The sequence below is a fragment of the Oncorhynchus keta genome, chromosome 3, assembly GCF_023373465.1.
Source record: "Oncorhynchus keta strain PuntledgeMale-10-30-2019 chromosome 3, Oket_V2, whole genome shotgun sequence".
Lineage (NCBI taxonomy): Eukaryota > Metazoa > Chordata > Actinopteri > Salmoniformes > Salmonidae > Oncorhynchus > Oncorhynchus keta.
The window spans coordinates 26,790,990-26,807,930 of record NC_068423.1 but is presented as its reverse complement, the minus strand read 5'-3'; the positions used below and the strand labels follow the sequence as shown (position 1 = coordinate 26,807,930).

Genomic DNA, 16,941 nt, shown 5'->3' with positions numbered 1-16,941 from the left:
TGTTCATAGTGGAGGAGTGCAGAGGGTATGAATGTGGGGGTGTTCATAGTGGAGGAGTGCAGAGGGTATGAATGTGGGGGTGTTCATAGTGGAGGAGTGCAGAGGGTATGAATGTGGGGGTGTTCATAGTGGAGGAGTGCAGAGGGTATGAATGTGGGGGGTGTTCATAGTGGAGGAGTGCAGAGGGTATGAATGTGGGGGTGTTCATAGTGGAGGAGTGCAGAGGGTATGAATGTGGGGGTGTTCATAGTGGAGGAGTGCAGAGGGAATGTGATGAATGTGGGGGTGTTCATAGTGGAGGAGTGCAGAGGGTATGAATGTGGGGGTGGAGGAGTGTATGAATGTGGGGGTATGAATGTGTGTTCATAGTGGAGGAGTGCAGAGGGGTATGAATGTGGGGGTGTTCATAGTGGAGGAGTGCAGAGGGTATGAATGTGGGGGTGTTCATAGTGGAGGAGTGCAGAGGTATGAATGTGGGGTGTTCATAGTGGAGGAGTGCAGAGGTATGAATGTGGGGGTGTTCATAGTGGAGGAGTGCAGAGGGTATGAATGTGGGGGTGTTCATAGTGGAGGAGTGCAGAGGTATGAATGTGGGGGTATGAATGTGGGGTGTTCATAGTGGAGGAGTGCAGAGGGTATGAATGTGGGGGGTGTTCATAGTGGAGGAGTGCAGAGGTATGAATGTGGGGTGTTCATAGTGGAGGAGTGCAGAGGGTATGAATGTGGGGGGTGTTCATAGTGGAGGAGTGCAGAGGGTATGAATGTGGGGGTATGAATGTGGGGGTGTTCATAGTGGAGGAGTGCAGAGGTATGAATGTGGGGGTATGAATGTGGGGGTGTTCATAGTGGAGGAGTGCAGAGGGTATGAATGTGGGGGTGTTCATAGTGGAGGAGTGCAGAGGGTATGAATGTGGGGGGTGTTCATAGTGGAGGAGTGCAGAGGGTATGAATGTGGGGTGTTCATAGTGGAGGAGTGCAGAGGGTATGAATGTGGGGGGTATGAATGTGGGGGTGTTCATAGTGGAGGAGTGCAGAGGGTATGAATGTGGGGGTGTTCATAGTGGAGGAGTGCAGAGGGTATGAATGTGGGGGTGTTCATAGTGGAGGAGTGCAGAGGGTATGAATGTAGGGGTGTTCATAGTGGAGGAGTGCAGAGGGTATGAATGTGGGGGGTATGAATGTGGGGTGTTCATAGTGGAGGAGTGCAGAGGGTATGAATGTGGGGGAGTTCATAGTGGAGGAGTGCAGAGGTATGAATGTGGGGTGTTCATAGTGGAGGAGTGCAGAGGGTATGAATGTGGGGGGTGTTCATAGTGGAGGAGTGCAGAGGTATGAATGTGGGGGTATGAATGTGGAAGTGTTCATAGTGGAGGAGTGCAGAGGGTATGAATGTGGGGGTGTTCATAGTGGAGGAGTGCAGAGGTATGAATGTGGGGGGGTGTTCATAGTGGAGGAGTGCAGAGGTATGAATGTGGGGGTGTTCATAGTGGAGGAGTGCAGAGGGTATGAATGTGGGGGTGTTCATAGTGGAGGAGTGCAGAGGGTATGAATGTGGGGGTGTTCATAGTGGAGGAGTGCAGAGGTATGAATGTGGGGGTGTTCATAGTGGAGGAGTGCAGAGGGTATGAATGTGGGGGGGGTGTTCATAGTGGAGGAGTGCAGAGGGTATGAATGTGGGGGAATACCTCAGCACAAGGGGTAACCCACCCCAGAATACCTCAGCACAAGGGGTAACCCCACCCAGAATACCTCCTACACTAATAATGGCAGAGCAATTGAACAGCAATTTCATAGAAACAAAAAAAACAGAGGATTTGCAGTGGGGGTATGAATGTGGGGGGTATGAATGTGGGGGTATGAATGTGGGGGGTGTTCATAGTGGAGGAGTGCAGAGGGTATGAATGTGGGGGTGTTCATAGTGGAGGAGTGCAGAGGTATGAATGTGGGGGGGTGTTCATAGTGGAGGAGTGCAGAGGGTATGAATGTGGGGGGGTATGAATGTGGGGGGGTATGAATGTGGGAGGTATGAATGTGGGAGGGTGTTCATAGTGGAGGAGTGCAGAGGTATGAATGTGGGGGGTGTTCATAGTGGAGGAGTGCAGAGGGTATGAATGTGGGGGTGTTCATAGTGGAGGAGTGCAGAGGGTATGAATGTGGGGGGTTCATAGTGGAGGAGTGCAGAGGGTATGAATGTGGGGTGTTCATAGTGGAGGAGTGCAGAGGTATGAATGTGGGGGGTGTTCATAGTGGAGGAGTGCAGAGGGTATGAATGTGGGGGGGTGTTCATAGTGGAGGAGTGCAGAGGGTATGAATGTGGGGGGGTGTTCATAGTGGAGGAGTGCAGAGGGTATGAATGTGGGGTATGAATGTGGGGTGTTCATAGTGGAGGAGTGCAGAGGGTATGAATGTGGGGGGTGTTCATAGTGGAGGAGTGCAGAGGGTATGAATGTGGGGGGTGTTCATAGTGGAGGAGTGCAGAGGGTATGAATGTGGGGTGTTCATAGTGGAGGAGTGCAGAGGGTATGAATGTGGGGGGTATGAATGTGGGGGTGTTCATAGTGGAGGAGTGCAGAGGGTATGAATGTGGGGGTGTTCATAGTGGAGGAGTGCAGAGGGTATGAATGTGGGGGGGTGTTCATAGTGGAGGAGTGCAGAGGGTATGAATGTGGGGGGTGTTCATAGTGGAGGAGTGCAGAGGGTATGAATGTGGGGGTGTTCATAGTGGAGGAGTGCAGAGGGTATGAATGTGGGGTGTTCATAGTGGAGGAGTGCAGAGGGTATGAATGTGGGGGGTGTTCATAGTGGAGGAGTGCAGAGGGTATGAATGTGGGGGTGTTCATAGTGGAGGAGTGCAGAGGGTATGAATGTGGGGGTGTTCATAGTGGAGGAGTGCAGAGGGTATGAATGTGGGGGTGTTCATAGTGGAGGAGTGCAGAGGGTATGAATGTGGGGGTGTTCATAGTGGAGGAGTGCAGAGGGTATGAATGTGGGGGGTATGAATGTGGGGGGTGTTCATAGTGGAGGAGTGCAGAGGGTATGAATGTGGGGGTGTTCATAGTGGAGGAGTGCAGAGGGTATGAATGTGGGGGGTATGAATGTGGGGGGTGTTCATAGTGGAGGAGTGCAGAGGGTATGAATGTGGGGGGTGTTCATAGTGGAGGAGTGCAGAGGGTATGAATGTGGGGGGTGTTCATAGTGGAGGAGTGCAGAGGGTATGAATGTGGGGGTGTTCATAGTGGAGGAGTGCAGAGGGTATGAATGTGGGGGGTGTTCATAGTGGAGGAGTGCAGAGGGTATGAATGTGGGGGGTGTTCATAGTGGAGGAGTGCAGAGGGTATGAATGTGGGGTATGAATGTGGGGTGTTCATAGTGGAGGAGTGCAGAGGGTATGAATGTGGGGGGTGTTCATAGTGGAGGAGTGCAGAGGTATGAATGTGGGGGGGGTTCATAGTGGAGGAGTGCAGAGGGTATGAATGTGGGGGTGTTCATAGTGGAGGAGTGCAGAGGGTATGAATGTGGGGGGATATGAATGTGGGGTGTTCATAGTGGAGGAGTGCAGAGGGTATGAATGTGGGGGGTGTTCATAGTGGAGGAGTGCAGAGGGTATGAATGTGGGGGTGTTCATAGTGGAGGAGTGCAGAGGGTATGAATGTGGGGTGTTCATAGTGGAGGAGTGCAGAGGTATGAATGTGGGGGGTGTTCATAGTGGAGGAGTGCAGAGGTATGAATGTGGGGGGTGTTCATAGTGGAGGAGTGCAGAGGTATGAATGTGGGGGGTGTTCATAGTGGAGGAGTGCAGAGGGTATGTTCAAGTGGAGGAGTGCAGAAGGGTATGAATGTGTTTCATAGTGGAGGAGTGCAGAGGGTATGAATGTGGGGGTGTTCATAGTGGAGGAGTGCAGAGGGGGGGTATGAATGTGGGGGTGTTCATAGTGGAGGAGTGCAGAGGTATGAATGGGGGTATGAATGTGGGGGGGGTGTTCATAGTGGAGGAGTGCAGAGGGCATGAATGTGGGGGTGTTCATAGTGGAGGAGTGCAGAGGGTATGAATGTGGGGGTGTTCATAGTGGAGGAGTGCAGAGGGTATGAATGTGGGGTGTTCATAGTGGAGGAGTGCAGAGGGGGGTAATGTGGGGGGTGTCATAGTGGAGGAGTGCAGAGGGTATGAATGTGGGGGGGTGTTCATAGTGGAGGAGTGCAGAGGGTATGAATGTGGGGGTGTTCATAGTGGAGGAGTGCAGAGGGTATGAATGTGGGGGTGTTCATAGTGGAGGAGTGCAGAGGGTATGAATGTGGGGGTGTTCATAGTGGAGGAGTGCAGAGGTATGAATGTGGGGGGTGTTCATAGTGGAGGAGTGCAGAGGGTATGAATGTGGGGTGTTCATAGTGGAGGAGTGCAGAGGGTATGAATGTGGGGGTGTTCATAGTGGAGGAGTGCAGAGGGTATGAATGTGGGGTGTTCATAGTGGAGGAGTGCAGAGGGTATGAATGTGGGGGGTGTTCATAGTGGAGGAGTGCAGAGGGTATGAATGTGGAGGGTGTTCATAGTGGAGGAGTGCAGAGGGTATGAATGTGGGGGGTGTTCATAGTGGAGGAGTGCAGAGGGTATGAATGTGGGGGGTGTTCATAGTGGAGGAGTGCAGAGGGTATGAATGTGGGGGGTGTTCATAGTGGAGGAGTGCAGAGGGTATGAATGTGGGGGGTGTTCATAGTGGAGGAGTGCAGAGGGTATGAATGTGGGGGGTGTTCATAGTGGAGGAGTGCAGAGGGTATGAATGTGGGGGGTGTTCATAGTGGAGGAGTGCAGAGGGTATGAATGTGGAGGGTGTTCATAGTGGAGGAGTGCAGAGGGTATGAATGTGGGGGGTGTTCAATAGTGGGGGTGTTCATAGTGGAGGATGCAGAGGGTATGAATGTGGGGGTGTTCATAGTGGAGGAGTGCAGAGGGTATGAATGTGGGGGTGTTCATAGTGGAGGAGTGCAGAGGGTATGAATGTGGGGGTGTTCATAGTGGAGGAGTGCAGAGGGTATGAATGTGGGGGTGTTCATAGTGGAGGAGTGCAGAGGGTATGAATGTGGGGGGGTGTTCATAGTGGAGGAGTGCAGAGGGTATGAATGTGGGGGGTGTTCATAGTGGAGGAGTGCAGAGGGTATGAATGTGGGGGGGTGTTCATAGTGGAGGAGTGCAGAGGGTATGAATGTGGGGGTGTTCATAGTGGAGGAGTGCAGAGGGTATGAATGTGGGGTGTTCATAGTGGAGGAGTGCAGAGGGTATGAATGTGGGGGGTGTTCATAGTGGAGGAGTGCAGAGGGTATGAATGTGGGGGGTGTTCATAGTGGAGGAGTGCAGAGGGTATGAATGAATAGTGGAGGGGGGTATGAATGTTCATGTTCATAGTGGAGGAGTGCAGGGGTATGAATGTGGGGGTGTTCATAGTGGAGGAGTGCAGAGGGTATGAATGTGGGGGGTGTTCATAGTGGAGGAGTGCAGAGGGTATGAATGAATGTGGGGTGTTCATAGTGGAGGAGTGCAGGGGTATGAATGTGGGGTGTTCATAGTGGAGGAGTGCAGGGTATGAATGTGGGGGGTGTTCATAGTGGAGGAGTGCAGAGGGTATGAATGTGGGGGTGTTCATAGTGGAGGAGTGCAGAGGGTATGAATGTGGGGGGTGTTCATAGTGGAGGAGTGCAGAGGGTATGAATGTGGGGGGTGTTCATAGATACAACAAAGGCCTTAAATGTCCACAACCGTCTCGGCTACATGTCATCAGTACACCCCACCTCAATACAGTTCAACTAACAATACACAACTTGCAAACAACCTCACTTTTAACTAAAACGTCCACTACAAATACTTCTGGCAGGGCAATAATAGTCCAGCTCTAAATGAACATCAACAGGAAGTGTATTTGCAAAATAGAAAAAGTCTGCTGCAGTGTAAAGCACTGGAACGATAGAGGAGAGAGAGATGCTGGAATGTAAAGCACTGGAACGATAGAGGAGAGAGATGCTGCAGTGTAAAGCACTGGAACGATAGAGGAGAGAGAGATGCTGGAATGTAAAGCACTGGAACGATAGAGGAGAGAGAGATGCTGGAATGTAAAGCACTGGAACGATAGAGGAGAGAGAGATGCTGGAATGTAAAGCACTGGAACGATAGAGGAGAGAGATGCTGCAGTGTAAAGCACTGGAACGATAGAGGAGAGAGAGATGCTGGAATGTAAAGCACTGGAACGATAGAGGAGAGAGAGATGCTGGAATGTAAAGCACTGGAACGATAGAGGAGAGAGAGATGCTGGAATGTAAAGCACTGGAACGATAGAGGAGAGAGAGATGCTGGAATGTAAAGCACTGGAATGATAGAGGAGAGAGATGCTGCAGTGTAAAGCACTGGAACGATAGAGGAGAGAGAGATGCTAGAATGTAAAGCACTGGAACAATAGAGGAGAGAGAGATGCTGGAATGTAAAGCACTGGAACGATAGAGGAGAGAGAGATGCTGGAATGTAAAGCACTGGAACGATAGAGGAGAGAGAGATGCTAGAATGTAAACCACTGGAACAATAGAGGAGAGAGAGATGCTGGAATGTAAAGCACTGGAACGATAGAGGAGAGAGAGATGCTGGAATGTAAAGCACTGGAACGATAGAGGAGAGAGAGATGCTGGAATGTAAAGCACTGGAACGATAGAGGAGAGAGAGATGCTAGAATGTAAACCACTGGAACAATAGAGGAGAGAGAGATGCTGGAATGTAAAGCACTGGAACGATAGAGGAGAGAGAGATGCTGGAATGTAAAGCACTGGAACGATAGAGGAGAGAGAGATGCTGGAATGTAAAGCACTGGAACGATAGAGGAGAGAGAGATGCTGGAATGTAAAGCACTGGAACGATAGAGGAGAGAGAGATGCTGGAATGTAAAGCACTGGAACGATAGAGGAGAGAGAGATGCTGGAATGTAAAGCACTGGAACGATAGAGGAGAGAGAGATGCTGGAATGTAAAGCACTGGAACGATAGAGGAGAGAGAGATGCTGGAATGTAAAGCACTGGAACGATAGAGGAGAGAGATGCTGGAATGTAAAGCACTGGAACGATAGAGGAGAGAGAGATGCTGGAATGTAAAGCACTGGAACGATAGAGGAGAGAGATCTCCCCTCCCTCTCTCGCTGTGCCCCCCTCCCTGCCTCTCTCTGCGCCCCCTCCCTCCCCGCTGCGCCCCCTCTCTCCCTCCCTGCCTCTCTCTGCGCCCCCTCCCTCCCTGCCTCTCTCTGCGCCCCCTCCCTCCCCCTCCCTCTCTCTCTGTGCCCCCTCCCTCCCCCCTCCCTCCCTAAACTAAACGCATTGGATATGTCTAATGTTATGTTCCTTTTGATGACATAGAAGGCCCTTCTTGCCGTGTCTCTCAGCTCGTTCACAGCTTTGTGGATGTTACCTGAGGCACTGATGTTTAGCTGGTCTGCTCCAGGGCAACAGTGTCTAGATAGAAATTGTATTTGTTGTCTTGGCTACTGGACCTTTTTTGGAACACCATTATTTTAGTCTTACTGAGATTCACCGTCAGCCCCCCTCTCGCTGCAGCACCCCTTCCCTCTCTCGCTGCAGCACCCCTTCCCTCTCTCGCTGCGTGCCTCCGCCCCTAAACTAAACGCAAAACCCTTCAAGCCTGAAGATTAAAATTACTTTAAGGGGTGGAATTTTAACAAAAGTACGTTTTTAAGAGCGCAGTGCTAATATTAATCTTAACCTAGGACATTACATATCACATCTGTGTGCTCCGCTATTTTTCTGTGGGATAATTTATAAAATTAATTTAATTGATGAATTAACAACAAAAAAACGGTAGGAAACTGAAGCAGAACTCGACTGACCCACCTTCTCTTCTGAAAACTCATTTAAAACCTTTCAACAAGAAAAAGGAAACTAGTTATTTATTAAGATCTAGTCTCAGTCCAGTGGAACTATTTCAACCAACCAGACTACATAATTAGCAGAGGAGGCTGATGGGAGGAGCTATAAGAGGACGGGCTCAGCTGACTGGCTGGAATTAATAGAATGGAGTCCAGTGATTTCCATTGGTTGGATAGCGTTCCATTGATTCCGTTCCAATCCAAAATGTAATAAATAGAGTTTAAGGAAGCATTTATCCAGGGACTAGAGAAACCAGTCAGCCAGAACACAACAAAGGAAAGTCTATTTACCAGGGGGCAGTCAGTCAGTGAACACTGAATAAAATATACAGTCAGTCAGCCAGAGTGGTATTATTAGGCTATATACCAACAGTATATGCACTGAAATCTCCCCTCCTCCGCTCTCCTGTACTGCACTGTCGTGTCATTAGGTCTGACAGAGCCAGCGAGGTGTCGAGAGAGATGAGAGGTGTGGGGTAAATGTACTGTAAACTCTCCTTCGCTGCTCTCCGCAATCTCTCTCTCTCGTAGAATCTGACTGTGGGTGGTAGCGAGAGAGCGAGCGAGAGCTGGAAGGAGAGATGAGTGGCCTGGCTGTGGGTCAAATGCACTACAAATCACTCTTTCCCCCTCTAATACAGTGAAGCTCAGGTCAGCAGTATTACTGTAATAACAGAATCAGAAAGAGGGGGAAGAATGGAAGTGAGAGGGAGGCAATGGAAGGACCCTCTTAACCAGGCTCAGGTCAGTCTTCAAGAAAGCTAACGAACACTACCAGGTTAAAAGAAAGCTAAGGAATACTACCAGGTTAAAGAAAGCTAAGGAATACTACCAGGTTAAAGAAAGCTAAGGAATACTACCAGGTTAAAGAAAGCTAAGGAATACTACCAGGTTAAAGAAAGCTAAGGAATACTACCAGGTTAAAGAAAGCTAAGGAATACTACCAGGTTAAAGAAAGCTAAGGAATACTACCAGGTTAAAGAAAGCTAAGGAATACTACCAGGTTAAAAGAAAGCTAAGGAATACTACCAGGTTAAAGAAAGCTAAGGAATACTACCAGGTTAAAGAAAGCTAAGGAATACTACCAGGTTAACCTCTTCAACCTATGGGGGCGCTGTGTCATTATTGGATAAAAAGACGTGCCCGTTTTAAGCGCAATATTTTGTCACGAAAAGATGCTCGAATATGCATGGAATTGACAGCCTTGGAAAGACAAAACTCTGACGTTTCCAAAACTGCAAAGATATTATCTGTGAGTGCCCCAGAACTAATGCAACAGGTGAAACCAAGATGAGGTTTCATACAGGAAATGCCCCGGATTCTGAAGGCGCTGTGTTCCAATGTCTCCTTATATGGCTGTGAATGCGCCAGGAATGAGCCTGCGCTTTCTGTCTATTCCCCGAGGTGTCTGCAGCATTGTGACGTGTTTGTAGGCATAGAATATGACCATAAGAGACTACATTTACCTGGTGTCCCGCCCGGTGTCCTGTGTGCGTAATCTGTAGGTCCATGCGCGTTCCATTTCTTCAGAAGAGAAAGTAAACTGCCACGATGGATTTTATCGTCGATAGATATGTGAAAGACACCTTGAGGATTGATTCTAAACATCGTTTGCCATGTTTCTGTCGATATTATGGAGTTAATTTGGGAAAAAGTTCGCGTTTTAATGACTTATTTTATTTTTTTCCTTACCCAAACGCGAAAACGGAGCGATGAGTCGACACAATATTTTTCGTAAAAATGGAACATTTGCTATCTAATAGAGTCTCCTCATTGAAAACATCTGAAGTTCTTCAAAGGTAAATTATTTTATTTGAATGCTTTTATGGTTTTTGTGGAAAATGTTACATGCTGAATGCTAATGCTAAATGGTACGTTAGCCATCAATACTGTTACACAAATGCTTGTTTTGCAATGGTTGAGAAGCATATTTTGAAAATCTGAGATTACAGTGTTGTTAACAAAAGGCTAAGTTTGAGAGCAAATAGATTAATTTAATTTCATTTGCGATTTTCATTAATAGTTAACGATGCGTTATGGTAATGAGCTTGAGGCTGTAGTCACGATACCAGATCCGGGATGGCTCGACGCAAGAAGTTATAGAAAGCTAAGGAATACTACCAGGTTAAAGAAAGCTAAGGAATACTACCAGGTTAAAGAAAGCTAAGGAATACTACCAGGTTAAAGAAAGCTAAGGAATACTACCAGGTTAAAGAAAGCTAAGGAATACTACCAGGTTAAAGAAAGCTAAGGAATACTACCAGGTTAAAGAAAGCTACTACCAGGTTAAAGAAAGCTAAGGAATACTACCAGGTTAAAGAAAGCTAAGGAATACTACCAGGTTAAAGAAAGCTAAGGAATACTACCAGGTTAAAGAAAGCCAACAAATACTAGCAGGTTACTTTTCATGCTTCCGAGCAAACTCAGTGGCCGGGCTGGATTAAGGACTCGGGAAGAATTAAGGACTCGGGAAGAATTAAGGACTCGGGAAGGATTAAGGACTCGGGAAGGATTAAGGACCTGGGAAGGATTAAGGACCTGGGAAGGATTAAGGACCTGGGAAGGATTAAGGACCTGGGAAGGATTAAGGACCGGGGAAGGATTAAGGACCGGGAAGGATTAAGGACCTGGGAAGGATTAAGGACCTGGGAAGGATTAAGGACCTGGGAAGGATTAAGGACCTGGGAAGGATTAAGGACCTGGGAAGGATTAAGGACCTGGGAAGGATTAAGGACCTGGGAAGGATTAAGGACCTGGGAAGGATTAAGGACCTGGGAAGGATTAAGGACCTGGGAAGGATTAAGGACCTGGGAAGGATTAAGGACCTGGGAAGGATTAAGGACCTGGGAAGGATTAAGGACCTGGGAAGGATTAAGGACCTGGGAAGGATTAAGGACCTGGGAAGGATTAAGGACCTGGGAAGGATTAAGGACCTGGGAAGGATTAAGGACCTGGGAAGGATTAAGGACCTGGGAAGGATTAAGGACCTGGGAAGGATTAAGGACCGGGGAAGGATTAAGGACCTGGGAAGGATTAAGGACCTGGGAAGGATTAAGGACCTGGGAAGGATTAAGGACCTGGGAAGGATTAAGGACCTGGGAAGGATTAAGGACCTGGGAAGGATTAAGGACCTGGGAAGGATTAAGGACCTGGGAAGGATTAAGGACCTGGGAAGGATTAAGGACCTGGGAAGGATTAAGGACCTGGGAAGGATTAAGGACCTGGGAAGGATTAAGGACCTGGGAAGGATTAATGACCTGGGAAGGATTAAGGACCGGGAAGGATTAAGGACCGGGAAGGATTAAGGATTTGGGAAGGATTAAGGACCGGGCAGGATTAAGGACTTGGGAAGCAGCTAGCAGGCTAAAAGTGTCCAACACTGTAACTCTTCCAAGTCAAGGTAAGCTTTCGCTTGTATTCATTTATTGCCACCGGGACCCGCCGAGGTAACTGCTGAACACTGCGTGATTGTAGTGGGTTTACGAACACGTTCATTCTAGTAGATTTTCCAGCAAGAAAACAAAAAACGGAACAAAATATTATATATTTACATTTCACCAGGTAGGCCAGTTGAGAACAAGTTCTCATTTACAACTGCGACCTGGCCAAGATAAAGCAAAGTAGTGTGACAAAAACAACAGATGAGTGCTAAGGTGTGACAAACCTAACTAAGACCATATTAACACACACACACACACACACACACACACACACACACACACACACACACACACACACACACACACACACACAGTAACGTAAAGAGAGGCCTGACTGGAGACCCCACATCAGTTTCAGGGGAACAATAGTTACGCTTCTAAATACCGAGTCGCAAACAAATTTAAAATGGAAACATGGGCTTTCTGCCGACCCCGCCTGAGAGTGGCCTGTGTTTCAACCACACTGCAGCTCTCTGCTCACTCAACAACATATCTGCTCTGCGGCAACACTAGACAAGGCATTCTGCAGCACTACAACATGTCATGATTTATTCTAGTTCCATGAGATGGAGATCAATAAGAACCGATAAACACAAGAACGATGCAGATGGCTGAGAGAGAGACACACCCGAGTGTTGCACGGTACTCCAAAACAGCTGTACTTTTTCAATACTAGAAGATTTTTTAATGGTTCGTAACTACAAATTGGTCACTGTTGGTACTTCTGTTAAAATGTCTCACGTCACCTACTGATTGACAGAAGATCAAGTCTATCAACACAGCCAACGTCCCCCTATAGCATGAGAGGTCCGAGCCAGGTCCGCCCCGGGTTTACGTACTCGTCGCTAGCTCTACCCTGTCCGGAGTCCCCGTTTATGCTGCACAGAAGTTAAAACACACTTGAATAAATGAAATACAGCATGTAAAAACTTTGAAACTTAATTACTGTTCGCAAAACAATGTCCATTACAGGCTACAACACTTTACAATGCATGAAGAAATCATCCAGCTTTGTAGACCAACTTTGCTACAACATCAACTCACTACCATAGGACATTTTTTTGTGATATTTATTTTAATATAAGCATAAAATAACCATAATGCAAGATATCAGGACCACCAAAAACATATTAAATTAATTTAGTCCCAGTCAAGAGCAATATTCAATTAATTAAGTTGCCAGCCTCAAGTCTGTCCCAGTCAAGAGCAAAAGCCTTTGCCTTGACAGCTTTTTACACGCTTGGCATTCTCTCAACCAGCTTCACCTGGAATGCTTTTCCAACAATCTTGAAGGAGGTCCCACATATGCTGAGCACTTGCTGGCTGCTTTTCCTTCACTCTGCGGTCCAACTCATCCAACCATCTCAATTTCGGTTGAGGTCGGGTGATTGTGGAGGCCAGGTCATCTTATGCAGCACTCCATCACTCTCCTTCTTGGACAAATAGCCCTTACACAGCCTGGAGGTGTGTTGGGTCATTGTCCTGTTGAAAAACAAATGATGGTCCCACTAAGCCCAAGGCAGATGGGATGGTGTATTGCTGCAGAATGCTGTGGAAGCTAATCTGGTTAAGTGTGCCTTGAATTCTAAATAAATCACAGACAGTGTCACCAGCAAAGCACCCACACGCTTCACGGCGGGAACCACACATGCAGAGATCATCTGTTCACAGTTGACGTCAGAAGTTTACATACAGCCAAATATATTTAAACCCAGTTTTTCACAATTCCTGACATTCAATCCTAGTAAAAATTCCCTGACGTAGGTCAGTTAGGATCACCATTTTATTTTAAGAATGTGAAATGTCAGAATAGAGAGAATTATTTATTTCAGCTTTTATTTCTTTCATCACATTCCCAGTGGGTCAGAAGTTTACTTACACTCAATTAGTATTTGGTAGCATTGCCTTTAAATTGTTTAACTTGGATCACACGTTTCAGGGAGCCTTCCACAAGCTTCCCACAAGTTGGGTGAATTTTGGCCCATTCCTCCTGATAGAGCTGGTGTAAATGAGTCAGGTTTGTAGGCCTCCTTGCTCGCACACCATTTTTCAGTTCTGCCCACACATTTTCTATAGGATTGAGGTCAGGGCTTTGTGATGGCCACTCCAATACCTTGACTTTGTTGTCCTTAAGCCATTTTGCCACAGCTTTCAAAGTATGCTTGGGGTTATTGTCCATTTTGAAGACCCATTTGTGACCAAGCTTCAACTTCCTGACTGATATCTTGAGATGATGCTTCAATATAGCCACATTAATTTTCCTACCTGCGATCTATTTTGTGAAGTGCACCACCCCCACAACATGATCCTGCCACCCCCGTGCTTCACGTTTGGGATGGTGTTCTTCGGCTTGCAAGCGAACCCCTTTTTCCTCCAAACATAACGATGGTCATTATGGCCAAACAGTTCTATTTTCGCTTCATCAGACCAGAGGACATCTCTCCAAAAAGTACAATCTCTGTCCCCATGTGTAGTTTCAAACCGTAGTCTGGCTTTTGTGGTTTAGGAGCGGTGTCTTCTTCCTTGCTGAACGGCCTTTCAGGTTATGTCGATGGAGGACTCGTTTTACTGTGGATATAGATACTTTTGTACCCGTTTCCTCCAGCCTCTTCACAAGGTCCTTTGCTGTCGTTCTGGGATTGATTTGCACTTTTCGCACCAAAGTACGTTCAACTCTAGGAGACAGAACGCATCTCCTTCCTGAGCGGTATGACGGCTGCATGGTCCCATGGTGTTTATACTTGCTTACTATTGTTTGTACAGATGAACGTGGTACCTTCAGGTGTTTGGAAATTGCTCCCAATGATGAACCAGACTTGTGGAGGTCTACAATTTATTGTTCTCAGGTCTTGGATGATTTCTTTTGATTTTGCCATGATGACAAGCAAAGAAGCACAGCGTTTGAAGGTAGGCCTTGAAATACATACACAGGTACACTTCCAATTGACTCAAATGATGTCAATTAGCCTATCAGAAGCTTCTAAAGCCATGACATAATTTTCTGGAATTTTCCAAGCTGTTTAAAGGCACAGTCAACTTAGTGTATGTAAACTTCTGACCCACTGGAATTGTGATACAGTGAATTATAAGTGAAATAATCTGTCTGTAAACAATTGTTGGAATAATTACTTGTGTCATGCACAAAGTAAATGTCCTTACCGACTTGCCAGAACTATAGTTTGTTAACAAGAAATTTGTGGAGTGGTTGAAAAACAAGTTTTAATGACTCCAACCTAAGTGTATGTCAACTTCAGACTTAAACTGTATATTTTACTGCTTGGTGATGTAATTCAGAAACATAATGTTAACTTTCACTGCTATGCGGATGACACACAGCTGTACATTTTCAATGAAATGTGGTGAAGCACCAAAATTGCCCTCCCTGGAAGCCTTTGTTTCAGACATAAGGAAGTGGATGGCTTCCTGTTAAGGCTAGGGCTGATTTCAATGTTTTACTGCTAACCCACAAAGCCTGCTTCACAAAGACAGCGGTTGGAGTCCAAAAGACCAAAATACCAGATAAGAGTCCACCGGTCTAAGGTCCATTCCTCGTGTTTCTCTGCCCAAGCAAGTCTCCTCTTCTTATTGGTGTCCTTTAGTAGGGGTTTCTTTGCAGCAATTTGACCATGAAGGCCTGATTCACACAGTCTTCACCGAACAGTTGATGTTGAGATGTGTCTGTTACTTGAACTCTGAAGCATTTATTTGGATGGGAAATTTCAGAGGCTGGTAACTCTAATGAACTTATCCTCTGCAGCAGAGGAAACTCTGGGTCTTCCTTTCCTGTGGCGGTCCTTGTGAGAGCCTGGTAACTCTAATGAACTTATCCTCTGCAGCAGAGGAAACTCTGGGTCTTCCTTTCCTGTGGCGGTCCTTGTGAGAGCCTGGTAAACTCTAATGAACTTATCCTCTGCAGCAGAGGAAACTCTGGGTCTTCCTTTCCTGTGGCGGTCCTCGTGAGAGTCGGGTAACTCTAATGAACTTATCCTCTGCAGCAGAGGAAACTCTGGGTCTTCCTTTCCTGTGGCGGTCCTCGTGAGAGTCGGGTAACTCTAATGAACTTATCCTCTGCAGCAGAGGAAACTCTGGGTCTTCCTTTCCTGTGGCGGTCCTCGTGAGAGTCGGGTAACTCTAATGAACTTATCCTCTGCAGCAGAGGAAACTCTGGGTCTTCCTTTCCTGTGGCGGTCCTTGTGAGAGCCTGGTAAACTCTAATGAACTTATCCTCTGCAGCAGAGGAAACTCTGGGTCTTCCTTTCCTGTGGCGGTCCTCGTGAGAGTCGGGTAACTCTAATGAACTTATCCTCTGCAGCAGAGGAAACTCTGGGTCTTCCTTTCCTGTGGCGGTCCTCGTGAGAGTCGGGTAACTCTAATGAACTTATCCTCTGCAGCAGAGGAAACTCTGGGTCTTCCTTTCCTGTGGCGGTCCTCGTGAGAGTCGGGTAACTCTAATGAACTTATCCTCTGCAGCAGAGGAAACTCTGGGTCTTCCTTTCCTGTGGCGGTCCTCGTGAGAGTCGGGTAACTCTAATGAACTTATCCTCTGCAGCAGAGGAAACTCTGGGTCTTCCTTTCCTGTGGCGGTCCTCGTGAGAGACAGTTTTATCATAGCACTTGAGGATTTTTGCAACTGCACTTGAAGAAACTTTCAAAGTTCATGACATTTTCCAGATTGACTGACCTTCATGTCTTAAAGTAATGATGGACTGTTGTTTCTCTTTGCCAATTTGAGCTGTTCTTGGCAGAATATTTTACCAAATAGGGCTATCTTCTGTACACCACCCCTACCTTGTCACAACACAACGGATTGGCTCAAAAGCAATAAGGAAGGAAATTACAAATAAATTTAACGAGGCACACCTGTTAATTGAAATGCATTCCAGGTGACTACCTCATGAAGCTGGTTGAGAGAAAGCCAAGAGCATGCAAAGCTGTCAAGGCAAAGGGTGGCTCCTTTGAAGAATCTCAAATATAAAACTTATTTTGATTTGTTTAACACTTTTTTTGGTTACTACATGATTCCATATGTGTTATTTCATAGTTTTGATGTCTTCTCTGTTATTCTACAATGTAGAAAATAGTTTTTTTTATTGTTTATGAATGAGTAGAGGTATGTCCTAACTTTTGACAGGTACTGTATGTATAATATATATTTTTACTTCCTTTTTCATGATACCCTGTATATAGCCTCCACATTGACTCTGTACCGTTACACCCTGTATATAGTGTCCACATTGACTCTGTACCGTAACACCCTGTCTCCATGGGAGTTAAGCGCTTGTCTCAACTTTAGACTTACTCTCTGGCTGTTTCTCGTTGGGGGTGATGGAACGGACAAAGTCGTGTGGGGTCATGTAGACCTCTGCATCTCCATGCTCACTGATGATCTTCAGCGTGGCGAAGTAACGGAAGATCTTGTCTGGAGTGGAGTAGGCTCTAATCCTATTCTCATACTCCATCACCTGGGGAGGGGGGAGAGGGAGAGGTACTGTCAGTAGGGCTGGGCGCTATATCATTCATTCAAGATATGTTTCAGCGTGATATATATACAGTGCCTTGCGAAAGTATTCGGCCCCCTTGAACTTCGACCTTTT

At 46.8% G+C, this 16,941-nt stretch overlaps 1 protein-coding gene across 1 annotated transcript in view; it reads right to left on the bottom strand.

Moving 5' to 3' along the window:
• micu1 (mitochondrial calcium uptake 1) overlaps positions 1-16,941 on the bottom strand; it is a 142,044-nt gene that overhangs the window by 87,405 nt on the left and 37,698 nt on the right. The window contains exon 4 of the mRNA XM_052494827.1: positions 16,647-16,809. Within this exon, the coding sequence (XP_052350787.1) occupies positions 16,647-16,809 (163 nt within the window). The remainder of the gene's footprint in view (positions 1-16,646; positions 16,810-16,941) is intronic.